Genomic DNA, 20,000 nt, shown 5'->3' on the forward strand with positions numbered 1-20,000 from the left:
TGCACGCTAATGCAACGTCTGTAAGTATAAACGTTGATACTGTGTGTATTCATTTTAGAAAGGATGTGTTTTGTATCTATATAGATGCTAACTGCTAAGCTAGTGTTAACTTTACCAATCATTTGTTTAAGATGCTATATGCTAGTGCTGTGTTGCTACATTAGCTTGTTTAACATGTGTAGACATGCACAGTCAACTGCCTTATTGTGTTTATTAATAAGGACCTTTTTGTATTGTTTTCAGTTTCACAAAAAAGAAACCTCAGTAAACTTCAGCAACATTTCGTGGAGTTTTATTGGGGACTGTTTAGCTGGTTGGATAGTTAGCTTCAGCAGCTAGCGAGGCCTACACAAGTAGTCTTATTAACTCACTGACCTAAAGATCCAGAAGAACTACCTTCTGTCACATTGCTTTTTAAAGTTTGATCAAATTATTATTGAATCTAGACAACACTCATGGTTTTCTAAAACCCTGCAACTGACAGTTCTCTTTCTGTTTCAATCATTTTAATAAGTGATTCTTCTTCTTTCATTCTTTTCAAACCATACCTGTTTGAAGTAGCATTCACAGAAAGAATACAGTGTACAGTGTTCAGACATGTCTTGCTCCCTCAGAAACCAATTTGTTGCTTGAGCAGAGTCGTTCTAAATTCACCTTGTCAACAGGCCCCTCGTCTGCAGCCTCTTCTTGTTGGCCTGGAAACAAACACAACGTATGTGAGCACACTGAGTGAACACGATGACGACACTACAAACAAAGCATCTCAGCATTTATGAAATCAGATCTTTGACAGAAAAGTAACACATTAAGCCCCGTGTCCACCTTTGCGTTCTGAACACCGACGTCTTTTTTTTAAAATTTGTTTTTCAACGAGTAGAGAGCGTTCGCAGCAGCAGCAGGCGAGCTCCCGGAGAAAAAGCGCAGCTCCCAGCATTTTTTTTCCGAGCGCTACGCCTTCTTTCTGCGATCAAGTTGAAAATCTTTCAACTTTTCAGAAAGGCGCTGTTGACATCACCAGCGCTCTTTTCCAAATGTTTGATATTCCCCGTAGTTTTAATTTTTTTTTATTTATTTATTTATTATTTTTTGGGCTTGTTGTGCCTTTAATGTAGAGATAGGACAGTGGATAGAGTTGGAAATCAGGCAGAGAGAGAGAGAGGGGGGAATGACATGCGGGAAAAGGAGCCACAGGTGGGATTTGAACCTGGGCCGCCCGCGTGCACTAACTACTGCCCTGTACCCTCATCCTCCTCGCTCCTTCACTGCTGGAGTAAAAACGATCTCAAATATAAAACGTGTAAAACTTAACGGAGCAGTGTCGGTCATACAGCGGCTGTTGTCAACAGACTGTTGCCATGGAGACAGGACGGCGCACAGCCAGCTCTTTTCTGCCCGGAAATAACGCTCAGTGGACACAGAGCTGGTTTGAGTTTCCCACCTGGCTGTTTCATTATCGCTGCGTCTTTCTGCTTTAGCTCGAGCCCCTTGTCTGCTTTAAGGTCCTGGTCTTGATTCATGGCGGCTGCTGGTTCCCCGTTACCGTCTTTACCCCCCTTCAGTTCAGCAGCTCCTGGTCCTGGCCGGACCACGACCACAGGCCGCTCCTCGTGCAGCCTTCCTGTGAGTACCTGAGCTAGCTGGTCCAGATCATCGCCCATCAGAGCCTCCATGTGGACGCTGTGTCTACCCAGCTGGTTCACCATATTCTGGATGAACCGATCTAGACCAACAGGAGGAAGAGAACCCACAATCACACTTGGGAGTTAATTTTTTTGGAACAAAATATGAGGAATAGTTTAGGAATATAAAAGGCTAATGTGAAAAATCCAAGACGACATCTAAAAGAAGTCATAGAAAACATTTCCATATCCTGAAACCTAAAAGACGATTACATCAATTAGGAATATTGTGCTACAAATCCCAAAGCCAGTGTGTGAAGTCTCTAAAACCAGCTCACCATCCATGACACCGAGCGGCTCTTTGGCGTTCGGGCGGTTCGATCCGGCCTTCAGCAGAAGTCGGTCTAGATTGGGCCTCTCGCTTTTGGAGGTAAACGCCACCTTGGACTGCGGCTGTGCGTTCTCGCCGGGAGCAGGCCGGACGTAGCTCAGGTAGTGGACTTTACCTTCAGGCCACTCGGCCGCGCCGCCCCTGCTGGCCTGCTGGGCGCTCGGTGTTTCAGAGAGAAGGCGCCCCAGCTGGCTGGACAGCAGCTTGCTCCTCTCGGGGTCCTGTTTGGAGACGGTCGTGCTGAACCCTGGGTGTCTGCCCTCCCCGCTCTTGGTGAAGACCTTGGTGACGGGAGGTTTGCCGTCTCCTTTATGGAGGCTGTACAAAGTGGTCTCCTTCCAGCCCTGCTGGGGTTTGGATCGGCTCGGCTCCAAATTACTGCTCGACTTGACGTCTTCATTCTGTGGGAGAAAAAAACACTTTTTAGAAACTTAGAGTGTCAGACATCATGTTAGGGATTTCTGATGGTTTGATAACTGATCTAGAATTAAATATCTAAACACATAAAGGATGGACACCTGAAGTACAACTGAGGAGGGGAAGACAATAAAAGACCCTAACCCCCCATTATCTCTGATGTATCTTTAAAGTCTTTATATGTGATTTTTCACACTTAAATGTAGAAATCAAGTATATCCTCTGAAAATAACTCTGTGAGTCATGACTGTCTACAATGGGTGTAACACCCGAGTCCCACTGTCTGTGATGTTTTCAGAGTTTTCAGAGTCCTATCTTCACTTTGTTTACATCGCCCGGACGGCCGGCTGACTCCTCCCCTCACGTATAAAAGTTGTTTAATTGAGGGACTAGAGAAAAGAAGAATAACATACTGTACTCACTGCTTAACTGTGTTTCTAGATCACGCTCATTTCAGGTAAATTTACATGCAGTGTGAAGATACGAGCAGAATAAAGATCGCTAGCATTAGCATGCTAACACAACAATGCAACGCGAGTTGTTTTGGTTTCATGCTGGTGCTCAAGGGCGACATCTGCTGGATCAAAAATATAAAGCCTTTAAACTACGGGATGGACTGGCAGCAAAGTGGTGCCAAGAGGGTGGATCTTGTGGTGTTCTCCGACTTCTTCTCTTGAGTCACAAACATATTGAAGCTGAAGCTCCAACCGGCGTACATCTCCATGACGTCTGCCCGACGCTTATTTCTCTTCCTCTTCTTTCTCTCCTGTAGATAAATCCTCTTTATTTTTTAAAAATATTTATTTATTGGCTTTTTGTGCCTTTAATGTAGCCATAGGACAGTGGATAGAGATGGAAAGGAGCCACAGGTTGGATTCGAACCCAGGGCAACCCGCTTGGAGGACTACATACGTGGGGGGACGCACGCACTAACCTATGCGCCACCAGCGCCCCTCCTCTTCATTATTATTTGTAAACTTTCATTGACACATTTTGGTTTTCACTGCAACAATAATGTATGCGACGCTAAGCAGGTGATGAGAGTGAGCGCTGTCAGATGGGGCCCCCTTAGGGAGGTTTCCTACTGTCATGTGCACATTTCGGGCGACTGCGTTGGTTTAAGTTTGTGAGCGCTTGGAGGGGGGGGGGGGGGGGGGCCTGTTGACAAGCAGCGCCTCTGCAAATGATTCATCTTCAACCCGGCTTCAGCTCTGCAGCAGTGTGTGTGTGTGTGTGTGTGTGTGTGTGTGTGTGTGTGTGTGTGTGTGTGTGTGTGTGTGTGTGTGTGTGTGTGTCTTTAGCTGGGTCAGCGTGTTGTGACACGCTTCAGTATGAGAAGAGAAGGAAACCTGGGCTCGCCGAGACATGACAGGATATGAATGAGGATTCTAGATCAAAGACAACTGCCCTTGGAAATTACATTATGGAAATCAGAGATGAGATAGTGTCAGTCAGAGAGTCATTTCATGCCTCTCCACAACACAACAAACTTTAAAGGCACATCCCGTCTGTCGGAGACGTAGCAGCACGCCCTTATCCAAGAGACAAAATAAAGTTACAGAGAGTTACGTGTTACACAGACATCTTGAGGACCTTTTTTTCATGTTTGGCATCATAGTCAGAGTTAATATTGGCTTCAAAATGGGAGATTTTTGTCCTTTCTCTTTGTGAGGGAGAGAAATCATTCAGCCCACGCTTCCATTCAGCACACAGTCTGAATCCCATCCAGCGAGCTGCATTATGATCCATGTCGCTGCTCCACTAATGGTAGATATCTCCCCTGGTGCCATTTTCTGTCCTTCAAATGTATATAGAGAAAATGTCAGTCTTTCCATCCCGGCATACTGAGAGGCCATAATGGCATTAGCACAGCGCGGCAGGGGGTTCTCTGCACATTCATGCTAACCCATGTTTGCCCTTTTTCCATCAGGCTACACAACAAAGCGCCTCGTCTCATCAATAAGGAAGGTCCTGAACTCTTCAACTCTGCATTCCGGCTGCACTGACACAGCAGCAGGAAGCGGGCGGGCTGTGAAGGTTGCGGAGCTTATTTCAACACAAAGCCGGGGCACCACCCTAAATATGAGGGTTGAATAATGTAAAGAGGTGATGGGAGATCTTTGTGAGGGAGGGTCCACCGCTCAGCAGGAGCGAGAGAGAGCAGACAGAAAGACAGAAACAAAAGCAGGGAAGGGACAAGAGGGCGAGCCCGCTGAAAGACACACTGACTCTTCTCTAAAGGGACAGGAAGAGGCCCGTCCAGCCTGCAGCCACGCTTGGTTTTTGTTGTTTTGTTTACTTTTTTTATTTTTTTATTAGGTGATGCAGAACAATACAAGAGAAGTGAGGGACATGACAAGAGCAATGGTATGTAGGAGACACGACGATACAATGCACAGCATAGACAGAGACAAAACAGGCAAGCAGGGAGTAATAATAAGGTTTAGCAACTTTGTATGTTGAGGGTGTTGAAGGGCCCTGTTTGTGTGTGTGTGTGTGTGTGTGTGTGTGTGTGTGTGTGTACTTTTTTTTTTCCTTCCCTTCCCCTTTCTTTTGTTGTTTGTCGTTGTTTTGTTTACTTCATGCTATATCTTGTTTATACAATTACGTCATTAAAACACACAGACAGTTTAAAATGAGAGGCTACCTGAGGAAATAACAAGTTCCTACATTTCCCATAATGCAGCTGGTTAGTTTTTTCTTCTTAAGACTGTTTGTGCCTCCTGCTCGTCTTTCAAACCATTAACCTTCTAGACGCCCAGAAGAGCGGTGTTTGGACTAATGCCACTTCTAATAGCAGCTACTACTAACGACTCAGTGACTTTACAGATTCAATCACGCGTCCAATACGCCTTTTTTACTCGATGTGAAACAGCTGATAACAAGCGGGCGAGGTTACTCACAGACAGCCGTGTGCTCTCCGACATTATCTTCCCATGTTAGAGTTAAAAAAGAAGAATATCGAGAACTTCTCTCACAAGAATGAAGCGCCTAGCTAAACAACACGATGCTTCTCTAGAGCGCTGAACACTGCAGATACCGGAGACGGCCGGCTTGATTTCAAACACCGCCTGCACTGTAAGGCGGACTACAGACTGATAGGCAGGTATGTTATCGACGCCGGGCTTCATATCAGAGAGAGTGGGGAATGACGTGCGGGAAAGAAGCCACAGGTGGGACTCGAACCTGGGCCGCCCGCGTGGAGGACCACAGCCTCCATACATGGGCTGACGATTTTAAAGGGCCAGTATGTAAAGTCAGCCACTAGGGGGCGCGGCTGGCAGGGAATCTCGGGAGTGAATGTCTCTGTGGGCCTGGAAAAAGTGACTTTTTGACAGTAGTAACTAGGTAACGTTTTCACCTGACGCTGCCCCTTTAAGACTTTTCTGAATTGCTTCTGCTAACAGCTAGCATGGTTCTGTTTTAGCATCAGTCCAATCCACAGGTCCAACGTGTTTGACATACCTGAACGTTGTCTTCCTCTCCGTGGATCCCTGGTCGTCCATAATCCTCAGGATGCGGCAGGAAGCCGAGACCCGTCAGGTACTGCTGCAGGTGTCCGTTGAGTTGGGCCTGCGCGGGCCTCAGTTTGCGCTCCCTGGATCTGCTGAGGGCGGCCAGAGGGCTCGATAGCGTGGCCTGATGGCGAGGGACGCTCCTCAGTTTGGAGAGCTCTCTAGAGATGACCTGCTGTGTGAGGTCGTCCTGCCAGGTCAAACCTAGAAAACATGAGGAAAATAAAAACTTAGGCACTGACATGACGTTTGTGAGCACAAATAACAACAGTAAATAAATCTTCTCAGCTTGATTCTGTCGGAGCTCAGAAACAAAGAAATGTGCAAACTCTTGTACGCTGTTTAACTTAATCAAAGCAAAAATCAAGCGGGAGTAATTTGGGGTTAAGTGTGCCCGAGGACACATCGGACATGTTCCTGCAGGAGCTGGGGATCAAACCCCCAACTATCCGGTAGAGAGACGACCGACCACTGAGCCACAGCCGCCCCAAATATAATAGAGGCTCAGCCTGGAGCGCAAAGACTGAAAGAAATACTTCACAGATTATGACTTACAGTTTCTAAGAGTTCAAATGAAAGTATTTGTAAATGTTTGACTGATTTTGAACTTCATCTGCATCACAATGAAATAATCTTAATAATGTATTTATAATAACAATATATATTCATTTTCAACTTCGTGGTAATCGTATATATTGTGTCTGTTAGAGTAGAGCAGGTGTTCATTAAGACAAAGAAAAGGAAGCCATAACTACACACACACACACACACACACACACACACACACACACACACACACACACACACACACACACACACACACACACACACACACACACACACACACACACACACACACACTGCCAGTCAACAAGCCCAGGGAGAATGTCACACTCTGGCCTGACACCTTGCCAACATCTCTGCTAATTGCCAACACATAGTTGGGATGCAGAGCTCCTGGGCAGGGGCCGAGCGCCGTGGAGCCAGGACCAGATGGAGCTACCCAAGCAAAAAAAAAAAGAGACCCAAAACATGGCCCTGTTCCCGATGAGTCGAGGGGCGCGGCATTCCACCGGCAAAGAGAACCGAAAACGCTGAAGACATCATTGTCTTGATCACATTTCATTCCAGTGGAGAAACATAATTTATTAATGAGAAAGACACGTTCATGTTTTAAACCTTAAAGGTCACATGATGTTAAATCCTCTTCTCCATGTTCCTCTAACATGTGTCTCTAGTCTGTCTACAAACCCCCCAATGATGAGAAAAGTCCATCCTCTCCGTCTTCTCCCTGCTCCACTTTTCAGAAAATGTGTGCTCAAACAGGCCGTTTGGAGATTTTCCCTTCATGACATCACAAAGGGCAGTAGCCCCTCCCCCAGGTGGGTGACACTCCCACAGCTAGGTGTTTGTTCTGCCCTCTGAGTCTGCCTTCTCACCGTAAACAATAGGACATGGAGCGAGAAAGCATCGTGTACACCCAAGCCCTTCCAGAGAGGGGGCGTGGTCAGACACCGCTCATTTACATATTTAAAGGTACAGACACAGAAACAGCCTGTTCTGAGCAGGGCTGAAATAGAGGGGTTTATAGACATGATCAAATACAGGATCAGAGTGGATTTAGAACAAGAAACTTCACACACATGTTTTGAGGAGCTCTGAGACTTATTTACACTGAAGAGGAGGCGGAGGATACGTGACCTTTAAGAATCGATCCTCCCCTTTAATGATGTGGTCTCATAGCGATAAACTAACAGTCTGTTTTTAAACATAAATCAGAAAAATAAAGTATCAACACAGCAGAACGTCTTCATTAGCCTGATTCCTCAGCCGTAGTCGTTGGGTATTCTTCTCATAGATATTCATGAGCACCAGATGAGGATCTGAGCTATGCAGAGCAGCTACAGATGCCTCCAGTCGTTCTTGGCAACGCTGAATGCAACACAGAGCAGCGTATGTTGTCACTGTTCTGGAACGCAGCTCGGGCCATCCATCCGTACCACAATGACAGTTAACTACCCGTGGCTTAACCGATGTGGTGTGTACTTGTTGTATATCAAAGTGGTGATGATCATTTATGCTAAAATCAGTAGCTGCGGGGAAATCAGCCCCGTCGCTTTCAGCCCTAAAGGATCCATATGGTACCCGCGGTGAACTGCAGCTGGTTAAACGGGTTGAGAGTGGATGAGCCCGGCTTCATGGACTGTGACACCTCGATCCTCTCGGTCTCCTGGGAGGTGTGTACTCATCTCCATACATACCGTGATGTGTCTGCCTGTGATGGGCGCACTTTGAGGAGGGGGGAAAAGATGCTCCGGTGTGAAAAACAGAATCAAAATGAGACGTTTGTTTAAAGACAAAGAGAGGGGCCTGTGCGCTCAGATTCCTCTCAGCTGATTCTCCTGGCACAGAGGAAGCTAAATGTCGTGCATATTCCCGTGTTAGTCCACAGAAAGAGCAGGTTCCATCGGTTAATTAACGCCATGCCATTAGCGCAACAGCTTTCAAACAAGCGAGATATTTCTGTTGGCCTTCTGTCTGTTTTCTGTGTAACAGAGAGAGGGGGGGGGGGGGGGGGGTAGATCTGGTCTACTCGTCTTGTGGTTTCATCTGGTGTTTTTTGAAATGCAGATTTTCCCCCTTTCCTTAACTTCTGTCCACCAGCTGATTGGAAAGCCGTTAACGGAAGAGAGCGTGAATAATTCAGCGGCAATTTTGACCCAAATTAGTCCAAATGAAATGTGTCAATCCAAAAGTGACACAAAGATTAAACCGGCGCCCCGACATTATGAATACATGCTAAAGTCATGTTTCAGTACATATCCTCTAAAAAGAAATAAAATCAGATTATTAATCCAGACCAACATGTACTAACTTTATGTGAAACTTTTATCATTTTTAAACTTTCATAAAGGTCAAATAAAAATGAAAGGACTAAAGTGCAGAAAATGATTTAAAGGGGTTTAAAGGGGCAGTATGTAAAGTCCGCCACCAGGGGGCGAGGCTGGCCGGGAATCATGGGAGTGAATCTCTCTGTGGGCCTGGAAAAAGATGTGTCTGAAGTGCCTTTTAAATTTCGCTTTTGTTCCATTTCTTTGTTCTGTCACATGTTTTGTACCATCTGAGCTCCAAACTGCAAAACTTTTCATCTGATTGGATGAAAAATATTAGAAATGTGGGCTTTCAGCCACCCCTGCAGAAGTCATTGGCCCCGTGTCAGAAGAGTCTGGACGGTAGGTTTAAAACATGTTAAAACCCTCCTCAACCTCCTGGAAGAGTTTTATTCTACAATTCACTCTGCAGACTCTTTTCTCCAAAGCGACGTACATCAGAGAGTAAGAACAACACAAGCAAGGATCTAGAAAAAAGGGAACAATGTCAGTAAGAGCAAACGATCAGCTTTGAGTCTGATTGGACACACAGGTGCTGACAGGAAGTGACCAGAGGCAAAGCACAACATTGAGGGCAGTTCTTGAGAGCTCTAATCAGTATAGAAACCATCTTATAAGTCGTTGTTATCAAACAAAAACCATCGTCATTACCATCATCATCATCAATAATATGGAGACCATCATCATTAAGTTAGTAGGTATTCATGAAAGAGCTGGGTCTTTAGCTTTTTCTTAAAGGTGCAGAGGGACTCTGCAGATCACATGGAGTTTGTTAGTTCATTCCACCACCGGGGGGCGACAGAGGAGAAGAGTCTAGTCAGCGTCTTAGGACCCTGTTGTGAAGGTTGGATCAGACGCCTTTCATTGGCAGAGCGTAGTGGGGGGGGGGGGGGGGGGGTGTAGACCTGGATCAGAGAGTTAAAGTAAGGAGACGTTTTTGTTGCTGTTTTGTAAGCGAGCAGCAGAGTTTTAATGCGAGCTGGGAGCCAGTGTAAGGAGATGAACAGCGGAGTGACATGTGCTCTTTTAGGAAGTTTTATGATGCCTGAACTGCAAAACAGCTGATGAGCCGCTCACATGGAGCGATGGTTTTCCTGCAGCAGGTTTCTTTAAAATGATCATGCACAGATATGGACTCATCCTGAATGTTTCAATAGCAGCTCTGTTGTTCTCACACGGCGGGTTAGCGTGTTAGCGTGTAGCAGACGGTGCAGAATAAGAGGAAGAACTAACGATAGATTTTGTCGATTGTCAAAAACAACAACATGTTTGTTCAGAGGGGAAAGTAGGAGCATGGTGGTTCCAGCAGCACCTGAGTGACAGTCTGTCAGTGTGCGGTCACTGACTCTGCCTGACTGACGACTCCTGTCCATGGAGATGATGCAAATGTCACAAAGCATCATCATCATCTTCCTCCTGTCTGTGCTGAGAGCGTCCACCTCTCTCTGCAGGGCCGAGTAGTTTAACGTGGTTTATCATCTGTTACACTCTGACATGATTCTTTCTGAAGTACTGAACCTGAAGAGATGAACGCTGACCAGGAACAGGAAATATGAGATTAACCATCCAACCATCCGTCAGGTTTCATCCTCTTATCCGAGGTCGGGGTCTTGGTGCCGAGCGCAGTCAACCCAGATTTCTTATTTATTTTAAATGTACTTAACCAGGAGAACACACACACACACACACACACACACACACACACACACACACACACACACACACACACACACACACACACACACACACACACACACACACACACACACACACACACTCCTTGGTATGAACACTGAAGTTTCTTCCTCTCGGCTGTTGAACATTAAAGTCGTTTGGGTGACAGGACCTTACATTCAGAAGGTGTTGTGTTGATTCTACCGGGGACGCCGACACCTCTGGTGTGAGGGTCGGCTCGTATCGATCAGGAGGACACTGGTGTCGAGCAGAGATTGTGTGATTGCGTCTCTGATGCGACATAAAGAGGATTGTAAATCGATTCCATTGATGTCCCTGCGCCGTTTCTCACCCCCTTCATCTCTTCAATTTAGTCTACAGTACAATACTCTCATCACCCCGTCTGAGCTTTAAAAACAGAAACGCGCCCTGAACGTCTCAGAGATGACACTTCAAGAGCTGCAGAGCTGATAAGAACGGCGAGCATTAACAGAGCGCTGTGGACTCATCCGGAGATAATGCTCCGTGTCTGTGGACGTGAGGGGGGGGGGGGATTCAAAGTGATGATGTCATGTCTGCAGCGTCTCTAAACTGGGTGTTAAAAACACACACAAGGTCAGGAGAGAAGAGTCTTTAAACTCGTCACAAAAACGAAGCAGGAAAAATAAAATGACACGCCACATCTCGCCCGTCTCCCTCGCTCTCATTTGTTTTCTTTCAAAGCGGTAATTAGAATAAATGTGTGGTCTCGCTTTGCTTAATATTCATCACTGCATTTAAAAAAAAGAAAAAAAACACACAACACAGATTTCCTCTGGCCGACTGTTTCCTCTTAATGATTTTCCACACTGCTTCACGCCTGTTTAAAGATGTTAAGCTCAGGGTGGTCTGTAAGGCTGATTGTGATTGGAGGGTTTTGAGTGTGCGTGGTCACGGTCAGGAGGGAAGGTGACTACTGCCCCCTGGTGGGTTATGGCTGCAGTTACAGGCTGCTAAATGCATGGAGACCATACAAACACACTCAAAGGAAACGCACCGGCTTCAGTTATCACCATGGCAACTCTTTATTTCTGGTCCATGATTTCTAAATAATAACTCAGAGGAGGAGCTGGTGGGGCACTGACTTCTGCAAGGGGGGGGGGGGGGGGGGACTTTTCTCATCATTGTAGACCAGGGGGTCTCCAACCTTTCTTCATCTGAGAGCTATTTTGAAAAAATGAAAGTGGCCATGAGCTACCTGCATCAAATCACCTGCATTTATCTACACAGCACACATCAGCTGACTGAAGCCAAAGCTCATCAATCATCTTAAATTCACATCAAGGTCCAAGAAAAAAAACATGAATATTTGACACTTCTTATTGTGACACATAGTGAGCTGTGTTGCTGAAAATTCACATCAATGTCCAAGAAATCATCACTACTTACATTTGTTTTTATGGACTAAATATATGAATAGTGGGAAGAGGTGCATTTACTGTCTGAGACACGTTAGTGTTAGAGAAACATGGTGAAGTGTATTCTACAGAACATGTGACCTTTAGAAGCTGATCCTTAAAGGCTTTCTATGTGATTTTTTTGATCCAGCAGATGTCGCCCTTGAGCACCAGCATGAAAACAAAACAACTCGCTGCATCGTTGTGTTAGCATGCTAATGCTAGCGATCTTTATTCTGCTCGTATCTTCACACTGCATGTAAATTTACCTGAAATGAGCGTGATCTAGAAACACAGTTAAGCAGTGAGTACAGTATGTTATTCTTCTTTTCTCTAGTCCCTCAATTAAACAACTTTTATACACGAGGGGAGGAGTCAGCCGGCCGTCCCGACGATGTAAACAAAGTGAAGATAGGACTCTGAAAACTCTGAAAACATCACAGACAGTGGGACTCGGGTGTTACACCCATTGTAGACAGTCATGACTCACAGAGTTATTTTCAGAGGAGATACTTGATTTATATATTTAAGTGTGAGAAATCACATAGAAAGACTTTAAAATCCACCTGTAGCGTCTTCATCATGACCTGTACAGAGTTACTGAAGATGTGAGCGATGTTACAGACACTTCACCAGCTGAGAGACTTTCTAATGATGATTACTCTGCTGCACACCTCGCAGCTATTCATCCACAAAAATTAGCTCTAAATGTCCGACCAGCAAACAAACCAATTAGAGCGGCTGCTGGAGTTCAGCCATGATGAAGAAACAAACGACCTGTTGGGCGGAGCCAAAGAGAGACAGCTCGGCTTATTTGGCCTGTCTCACACTAAGGCAGCGGCGAGCAGTCATAGCGAGCTCTGGACAATGACTAAGAAAGAAAAGGACACGGGGACAAAGAGACAGACGGGCGGGCGGGGAGAGGGGGGAGAGAGGAGGGCGGGTTGTACCTCTGTGAGCCAGTTTCTGCAGCAGGATCCTGAGGCGCTGCAGAGCGGATGGAGAAATATCGTATGTGTTGAGGTCTGCATGGGCGAGCTGCTGGCATCTTCCAAACACTCCATCTGAAAGAAAACAAACATCATGATGAGAGGTTTGAGTGTTTAGATCCACATATTTAATAACATGATCCAGAAGTGCTCTGGTTTAAAGTCCTCTGTCTGTTTTTAGGGAGGTAGAAGATGAACTTCTGAAGTCCATCAGCTATAAGACATTCTCTGATAGACATGAGGAATCACTCAGGACTGATTATGGAGTTTGAACCTGTAGGTCTCGGCTCAGAGGATCTAACAGCTGAGATTCTTCCTGTGACAGCACGGTGATAAGCAGGCAGAGAGGGACCCTGGTGATCGCCCTATCGGCTCACTCACTACAGGTTGCCAGGCAACACACGCCACAGAGTCCTTATCTGCCACACAATTCAACGGGCCGGTCTAGACCTCAGAAAGATGCAGAAACTCTGGGGGGGGGGGGGGTGTCAGGACGCCGCGTGGAGACATGGCGCCCGGAATAGGAATGACCTGTGTGTCCACCTCGTCTCAGCTGTAGAGAGAAATGCATCCTGCATGTGTGTGTGTGTGTGCTCTGCATCCCTCACTCGTTTCCATGGCAACGGGCACTGTTAGACATGTCGTTTCCTTGTGTGTTGTCAGGGACATTACCGATAGCAACAACACAAACAAACACAAAACACACAAAACACACACTGACTGATCGTCTGGGCCGGCCTCTGAGCCGTGACGCGACACAGACGGGACAAACAGAATCCATCTGGATCAGGTGAGACCGGCAGCTGATTTGAACCAGGCTGTAAACATGTTCATCTGTAAAAACAGGCTTTTTAGAATGGGTGTGTATGTGACTTCCTGTGCTTCTGCAGCCAGCCTCTAGTGGACACTCCAGGAACTGCAGGATTTTACACTTCAGCATCGTCTTCATGTTTCAACACTGGAGGTTGCCGCTTCGTTGCACACCTATTTTTGTCTCCTAACCAGGTGATAAACCAAAGGTAAGGACAGGAAGTGTCTTTAGTTTACTGCACACACACCAGACCGCTGCAGCTTCTTACAAACGGACAGGAAGCAGAACGCAACAATTCAAACGATCATCTGTGTCAGGAAATAAGAAGCTGACAACTGATCAGTTTGTTCTCCTTTGAGACAACACTATTTCTGTCTGATCAATATAATCAATAACACATAAACAACATAAAGGGGATCTGATCTGCATCCCCACAAAGAAAAAAAAAAAAGGTAAAGAGGCGTAAATCCAGACTGGTCTCTCGTCCCACAGCGACAGACGGAGCGACGCCCTGCTGCTGCTTGAGCTATTTAAAGTGTGAAGGCTTACGCTCGGGGATAACAGGAGCAAACACTGAAGCTGACAGTCTGCAAAGCATTTCTTTAAAGAGACGGAGGAGGAACCGTACCGAGCAGGTGCAACACGGGAACAAGCTGAAATCAATGAGCGATTATTCACGTCTGTCTTTAATGTGGGATTTAAACGAGGAGAAGCCTCGTTCTAAACACACTGACTACATTAGTAATATGTGTCTGTGTTACATGTTTCTCTTTAGGAGGGCCACTCGACGAGCCCCTCTGGCTTTATTTGGCTCCTCCAGCACATTTCTTTCAAACCGTATATTTTGTTAATTCACTAATCATTATGTACTGTCTGTTTTAACATTCATCTATTATGGTTTTTGTTTTTTTTGCTTTTTAAGTGCAATAAAATAAATAAAAATAAAATAAAAAATCAGCTGTGTTGTCCATTAATCATCACGTTACATTTTTAACATACCTCATCAGAACATCTCACTTATTGTTCAATTTAGTCATTTTCCTGACTTGAGTTCTTAAAACCTCCTACCTTCTCTGGTCCAAACAAATCCAGATCATTCAGGAGCAGAATCTAAAGTTAGAAGGAGGACATACTGACTGCTGCATTGTTGTCAGAGAAGCCAGCACTTCAACATGTTTCCTTAATGATCAGATAGTAAGATACCTTTATCATCTCACTCTCTACACAGCTCACTGACTGGACCTTTACAAACAGAGTTCACTGAGCGCTCCTCTGCTGAGGTCAACAAGTCATTTCCTTCGTTCTGTTTCTAACTTCATGTTGAATTATTCTCATGAACTTTTATTTGGTTTTATAGATTTAAAGGATGTTATTTAAAGTGTGTTTCAGTTGAACTCGTCGCCATCTTGGATCAATAAAAGCATTACCTAAATCCATTTAATCTACGAGATCCAGCGTGGGCGACTCAGACCGGATTGGCCCAAGTGGAGGCGGGATGACCACCAATCGATGACGCCTGTCAGGTTAGTGTTTAATAGGAGCTGACTGGTTCCCCTCAGGGACACATGTAGCACTTATGTGCTGTACTTTAGCTTAGCGGTTCACAGCTGTTAGCCACAGACTCTAGAGAGCTGCATCACATTAAGATGCACTTCCTGTCTGGAGGTAAACATTAAATAAAGTAATCCCCTAAAGATGTGTGTAGGCCTGTGTGTGTGTGGGAGAAGAGTGTCCCTCAATAACAACATGGAGTCTCCCCTCGACGATTGTTAAGGTTTGTAAAACGAGGACGTGTCAGACGTGATGTCAGAAGAGAAAACATAGAGTCAGCATCCTGTCTCCTTCAAAATAAAATACATATTTATCCTAAAGTGAAACTGCTCCATTGTCCCTTCTGGGCCTCCGTACATATGTGGTGGTGACTGTGTCTGCAGAGACTCTGACCTCTGACTGGATTTTACTGTTCTGATTTGTGACGGTTGACTCGGGATGTTTCTGGGCGGAGCTGCTGTGTTTCCTCCAGCCAATGAGAGCGCAGCAGGTGAGTTTAGGAGTGGATACAATTCAGTGCAGGTGGCGCTGGAGTCCCATCGATGGCGGTCTCCATGCTGGAAATGCTGTCTCAGTCTAACTTTCAGTCAACCTAACGACAGGCTGAGAGCTGGAGCTGAGGCGGGTTTTAAACCTCCTGACAAACCGTTACACCGCGCCCACCTGTCAATCAGGTCAGCTACACGCCTTATTGAGAATAACTCTTATCCTTCATCAAATCAAAACTGATGAGTCATCAAAACATTCACCCCCCGTACAGTGTGTGTCCATCGAGACATGAGCTAATCACACCTATTTGGTTTTTTGAACCAGGCTGTAAACATGTTAATCTCTGCTGTAAAAACAGACTTTTTAGAATGGGTGTGTATGTGACTTCCTGTTGCTTCTGCAGCCAGCCTCTAGTGGACACTTGAGGAACTGCAGGAATTTACACTTCAGGATCGGCCTCATTTTCAACACCGGAGGTTGCTGCATGATTTCAGGAATCATTACTCTAAGTTAAGTGTCTTAACACACTTTGAGATTTAAAAAAGGAAACCCTGTATTGATTTTAAATCCTGTTTAAAGAACATACTTTGGATTTGGTTTTCCTGTTATCTGTAAAGAACAGTCACAGACAGATGAGATGGTGCAGATTGACACCACAAAGAGCTCCTCACAACCCTTCCCTCTCCTCAGCCACCTCGCATGGCAACAGCCCGGGTGAGGAAGAGCACGGTTGGCCAGGCCCAGAATAAACCAGGTTACTCCTTCAGGGACCCGGGGAAGAGTTGAAGTGGCAGACCTACTTACTCCTTCTCTTGCTCATCACGAGTCCCACAGAGAGCCGGGTGTAGCACATTGAATATGTGTTGATGAGGGTTTATGAAGCAGCTAAATAATGTCTCATTACCTGCATATTATGTACAACATTAACCAGACATTAGGCTCCTTCTTTATGCTTTATATATCCTTCCTTTATGAAGCGGAGCGACTGTAATTACATTTCAGGGTGAGAGGGATGATGTGAGCTGCTGCTGCTCCCGGGGCCAAAGTGTGATGAGAGAAGATGAGAAGATGGAAGAAAAACATAAATTCTAGAAGAAATGACCATCTGCATCGCTGCTTTGTGTTAGAACCTAATGTAATATGAAACCCACCACGACCCTCCTCTCAGCTTTCAGCCTCCGGGGGGGGGGGGGGTTATTCTGCTGAGGTGTCAGCGATTTCCCTCCATTAGGCTTCACACAGCTCCCTGTGAACCGGAGCCGGCCGTGTAATCAAAGCTAGTTTTTTATCATATTTATCTTCTTCACAGTTTTCCTCCTTTAAAGGGTTAAAATAGAAATCAGGCTCCAGTGTCAAAATGAGCTGAGCTTCCAAAGATCACCCCCTCCCCTTCACTAAACCGGCTCCACAGTTTGATCATCAGAGTGATGTCACTCTCGGTGTATAAATGGAGTGACAGTCAGCAGCCAGCTGGCTACACACCCGACCATTTTCAAATCTTTTCATTTCATTTTTTAACAATATGTTTATTGAGTTTTAAACATAACAGACACACAATTACAATTAAATAAATTCTAAGGAAAAAAAGAAAAAAGGATATACACATGCACACACATATATAAAATAAAGGGGGAGAAAAAGTAAAATATAATAATACAAAATAAAAATAAAAAACTTTAATTACAAAATGTTGCAACATTATTACCGTCCGTATTAAATCAGATTTTCAAATCTTAACCGATGTTTAACGTGGGCGACCACAGACATGAAGACAGACGTAACCGATTTCTAACATCATAACCTTCTGAACGCACACACACAACGATTCATCCACACACCGTCTGTTTGTCGTGATTTACGAGATCTCACAGAAACACGCGGGATCCAACGTGACTTCAGAAGAAAAACAAACGTGGAGGACGATCTGGGCCGACGGTAAGCTTCACATGGACTACATGAAAGAGCTAAATGATGGAGCAGGTCCTGTCATAGAACACATGGTAATTACAAGATAAATAGTTTAATGATGTGGTTAAACTCAGACGATAATGTGGATGAATGAGCGCAAAAAAAAAAAAAAAAACGTTCAACTGTCAGTCGACTTTAAGAGAAATCTGACCAATCAGGTTGGACTATGTAAATCCTCAGTCTGTAAACAAACAGACTGGGACAGGATATGTCCTGTAAACATGTGAGCACTAAAGGTCGACCCCCTTTTGAAAGCTTCCTCTCAGGAATACGTTAACCTTTACTTCACGCTGAAGATGGTCCTCAATCATCAACGGACATGCCATCAATCCCCTTCAACATTAAAGCCCCCTGCTGTCTGCTGACTCTGAATGTCAAGCTGTGAACCCCCCCCCCCCCCCCCCAACCCACCTCCCCAACACCTGATATTTCCCCCTCTCTTATCATCAGGTCACCTGTTGCTATGGTAACCACTTATAGTCACATCCACGCTCCAAAGACAACAAGGTGTGAAGACGAGGCCATTTGGGGAAACATCCAATGGGGACTGATTTCAGTTAGAAGAATAAATATATGTAAGAAATATGTTTCTTATTCTTCTTATTGAACCCTTTGATGGCCGACGTCACAATCACTGCACGGTGTTAGCTGGAGGTCAAAGGAGGTAAACTAGATGGAAACACAAATCACCACCACAGTAACCTCTCTATTAATGATCCATCTCTCTAAGAATCCCTGATGGATGAAAAGCTTTGTAGTGTAGTGGGTGTAATGTGACTCTGAGTTTGACTTACCATCGACGCAGAACTCATAGGTCGTACAGAGCTCGTCTTCAAACAGGCAACCTGGGAATAAAAGAAGAGGAACATTTAATTACAGCTCAGCATGTGATGATTCTTCACACAGTCAATTCAGCAAGATTTCAAAAATACGAGGCTATCAAATCAAACTCATGCTGAGGATGTTTTAAGAGTCTGTGGTCAGTGCTGTCCTGTTTGTACAATTCTACAATTCACTCTGCAGACTCTTTTCTCCAAAGCGACGTACATCAGAGAGTAAGAACAACACAAACAAGGATCTAGAAAAAAGGGAACAATGTCAGTAAGAGCAAACGATCAGCTTTGAGTCTGATTGGACACACAGGTGCTGACAGGAAGTGACCAGAGGCAAAGCACAACATTGAGGGCAGTTCTTGAGAGCTCTAATCAGTATAGAAACCATCTTATAAGTCGTCGTTATCAAACAAAAACCATCGTCATTACCATCATCATCATCAATAATATGGAGACCATCATCATTAAGTTAGTAGGTATTCATGAAAGAGCTGGGTCTTTAGCTTTTTCTTAAAGGTGCAGAGGGACTCTGCAGATCACATGGAGTTTGGAAGTTCATTCCTCCACCGGGGGGCGACAGAGGAGAAGAGTCTAGTCAGAGACTTAGGACCCTGTTGTGAAGGTTGGATCAGACACTTATAATATTATATCTTTGTACCTTTGGTTTATGAGTCACTGTTAGCTTTACAGAAACAATGGTGGAGACATTGATATCAAATCAAATGGGAGGCCATTAGCAGAATATATGCAACAGCTGAGTGACTATAGAACATATACTAGCTGTTGGAGCTATTTAATTATTGTTAGAATTAGTTTTGGTATTTATTTTACTAATATTTGGGTGTTGTTGTTTATTTAATTATTCTACACGTTTTCTTTATTTAGAATCGATTTTGGGTAATATTTTCTTTTTGCTAGTTATTTGTTCAGTAAGTTTAGTTTTGCATTAGTATTTTTTCGTTAGGTATTTGGGTAACACTGTGGGCACTAGAGGTTATTTAGGTAAGAGGCAGGTAGAGGACCAGCATGCACCTGGGTGGGCCTATGGATTTTTTACTTTATGTAGTGGCTATTTGTCCAAAAACAAAAAAAATCTAAATAAACTAATATCAAACAGAATCAAATGACCGCAGATCTCCTGCATGGACATTGGACTTCTTTTGCCTGTGTACATCACATCCCCATGATGCATCAGTGCTCATTTGATTATGTTTGATATTAGTTGATTTAGATTTTTTTTGTTTTTGGACAAATAGCCACTAAACTAGAAGTATAAAATGAGCCCAATGTCACCATGTGTGAATATGTCAGCGCTGTGTGGAGTGATACATTCACTCTGACTGCTGCTAATAGCAGAGTCATCACTCCTCAGTTAGTGTGACTCCTCCCATCCTGTCTCTGACACTAATACCCCAA

At 44.7% G+C, this 20,000-nt stretch overlaps 1 protein-coding gene across 1 annotated transcript in view; it reads right to left on the minus strand.

Annotated features, from left to right (window-relative positions):
- The window catches only part of LOC132994666 (receptor-type tyrosine-protein phosphatase N2-like), a 38,378-nt gene that overhangs the window by 16,792 nt on the left and 1,586 nt on the right, over nucleotides 1-20,000 (minus strand). Inside the window, exons 2-7 of the mRNA XM_061065153.1 lie at nucleotides 18,546-18,596; nucleotides 12,894-13,007; nucleotides 5,893-6,146; nucleotides 1,958-2,411; nucleotides 1,439-1,720; nucleotides 655-695 (exon numbers count right to left, since the gene is read on the minus strand). Coding sequence (XP_060921136.1) covers nucleotides 655-695; nucleotides 1,439-1,720; nucleotides 1,958-2,411; nucleotides 5,893-6,146; nucleotides 12,894-13,007; nucleotides 18,546-18,596 — 1,196 coding nt within the window. The remainder of the gene's footprint in view (nucleotides 1-654; nucleotides 696-1,438; nucleotides 1,721-1,957; nucleotides 2,412-5,892; nucleotides 6,147-12,893; nucleotides 13,008-18,545; nucleotides 18,597-20,000) is intronic.

Source organism: Labrus mixtus, chromosome 19, assembly GCF_963584025.1.
Source record: "Labrus mixtus chromosome 19, fLabMix1.1, whole genome shotgun sequence".
In the NCBI taxonomy this organism is placed as follows: Eukaryota; Metazoa; Chordata; class Actinopteri; order Labriformes; family Labridae; genus Labrus; species Labrus mixtus.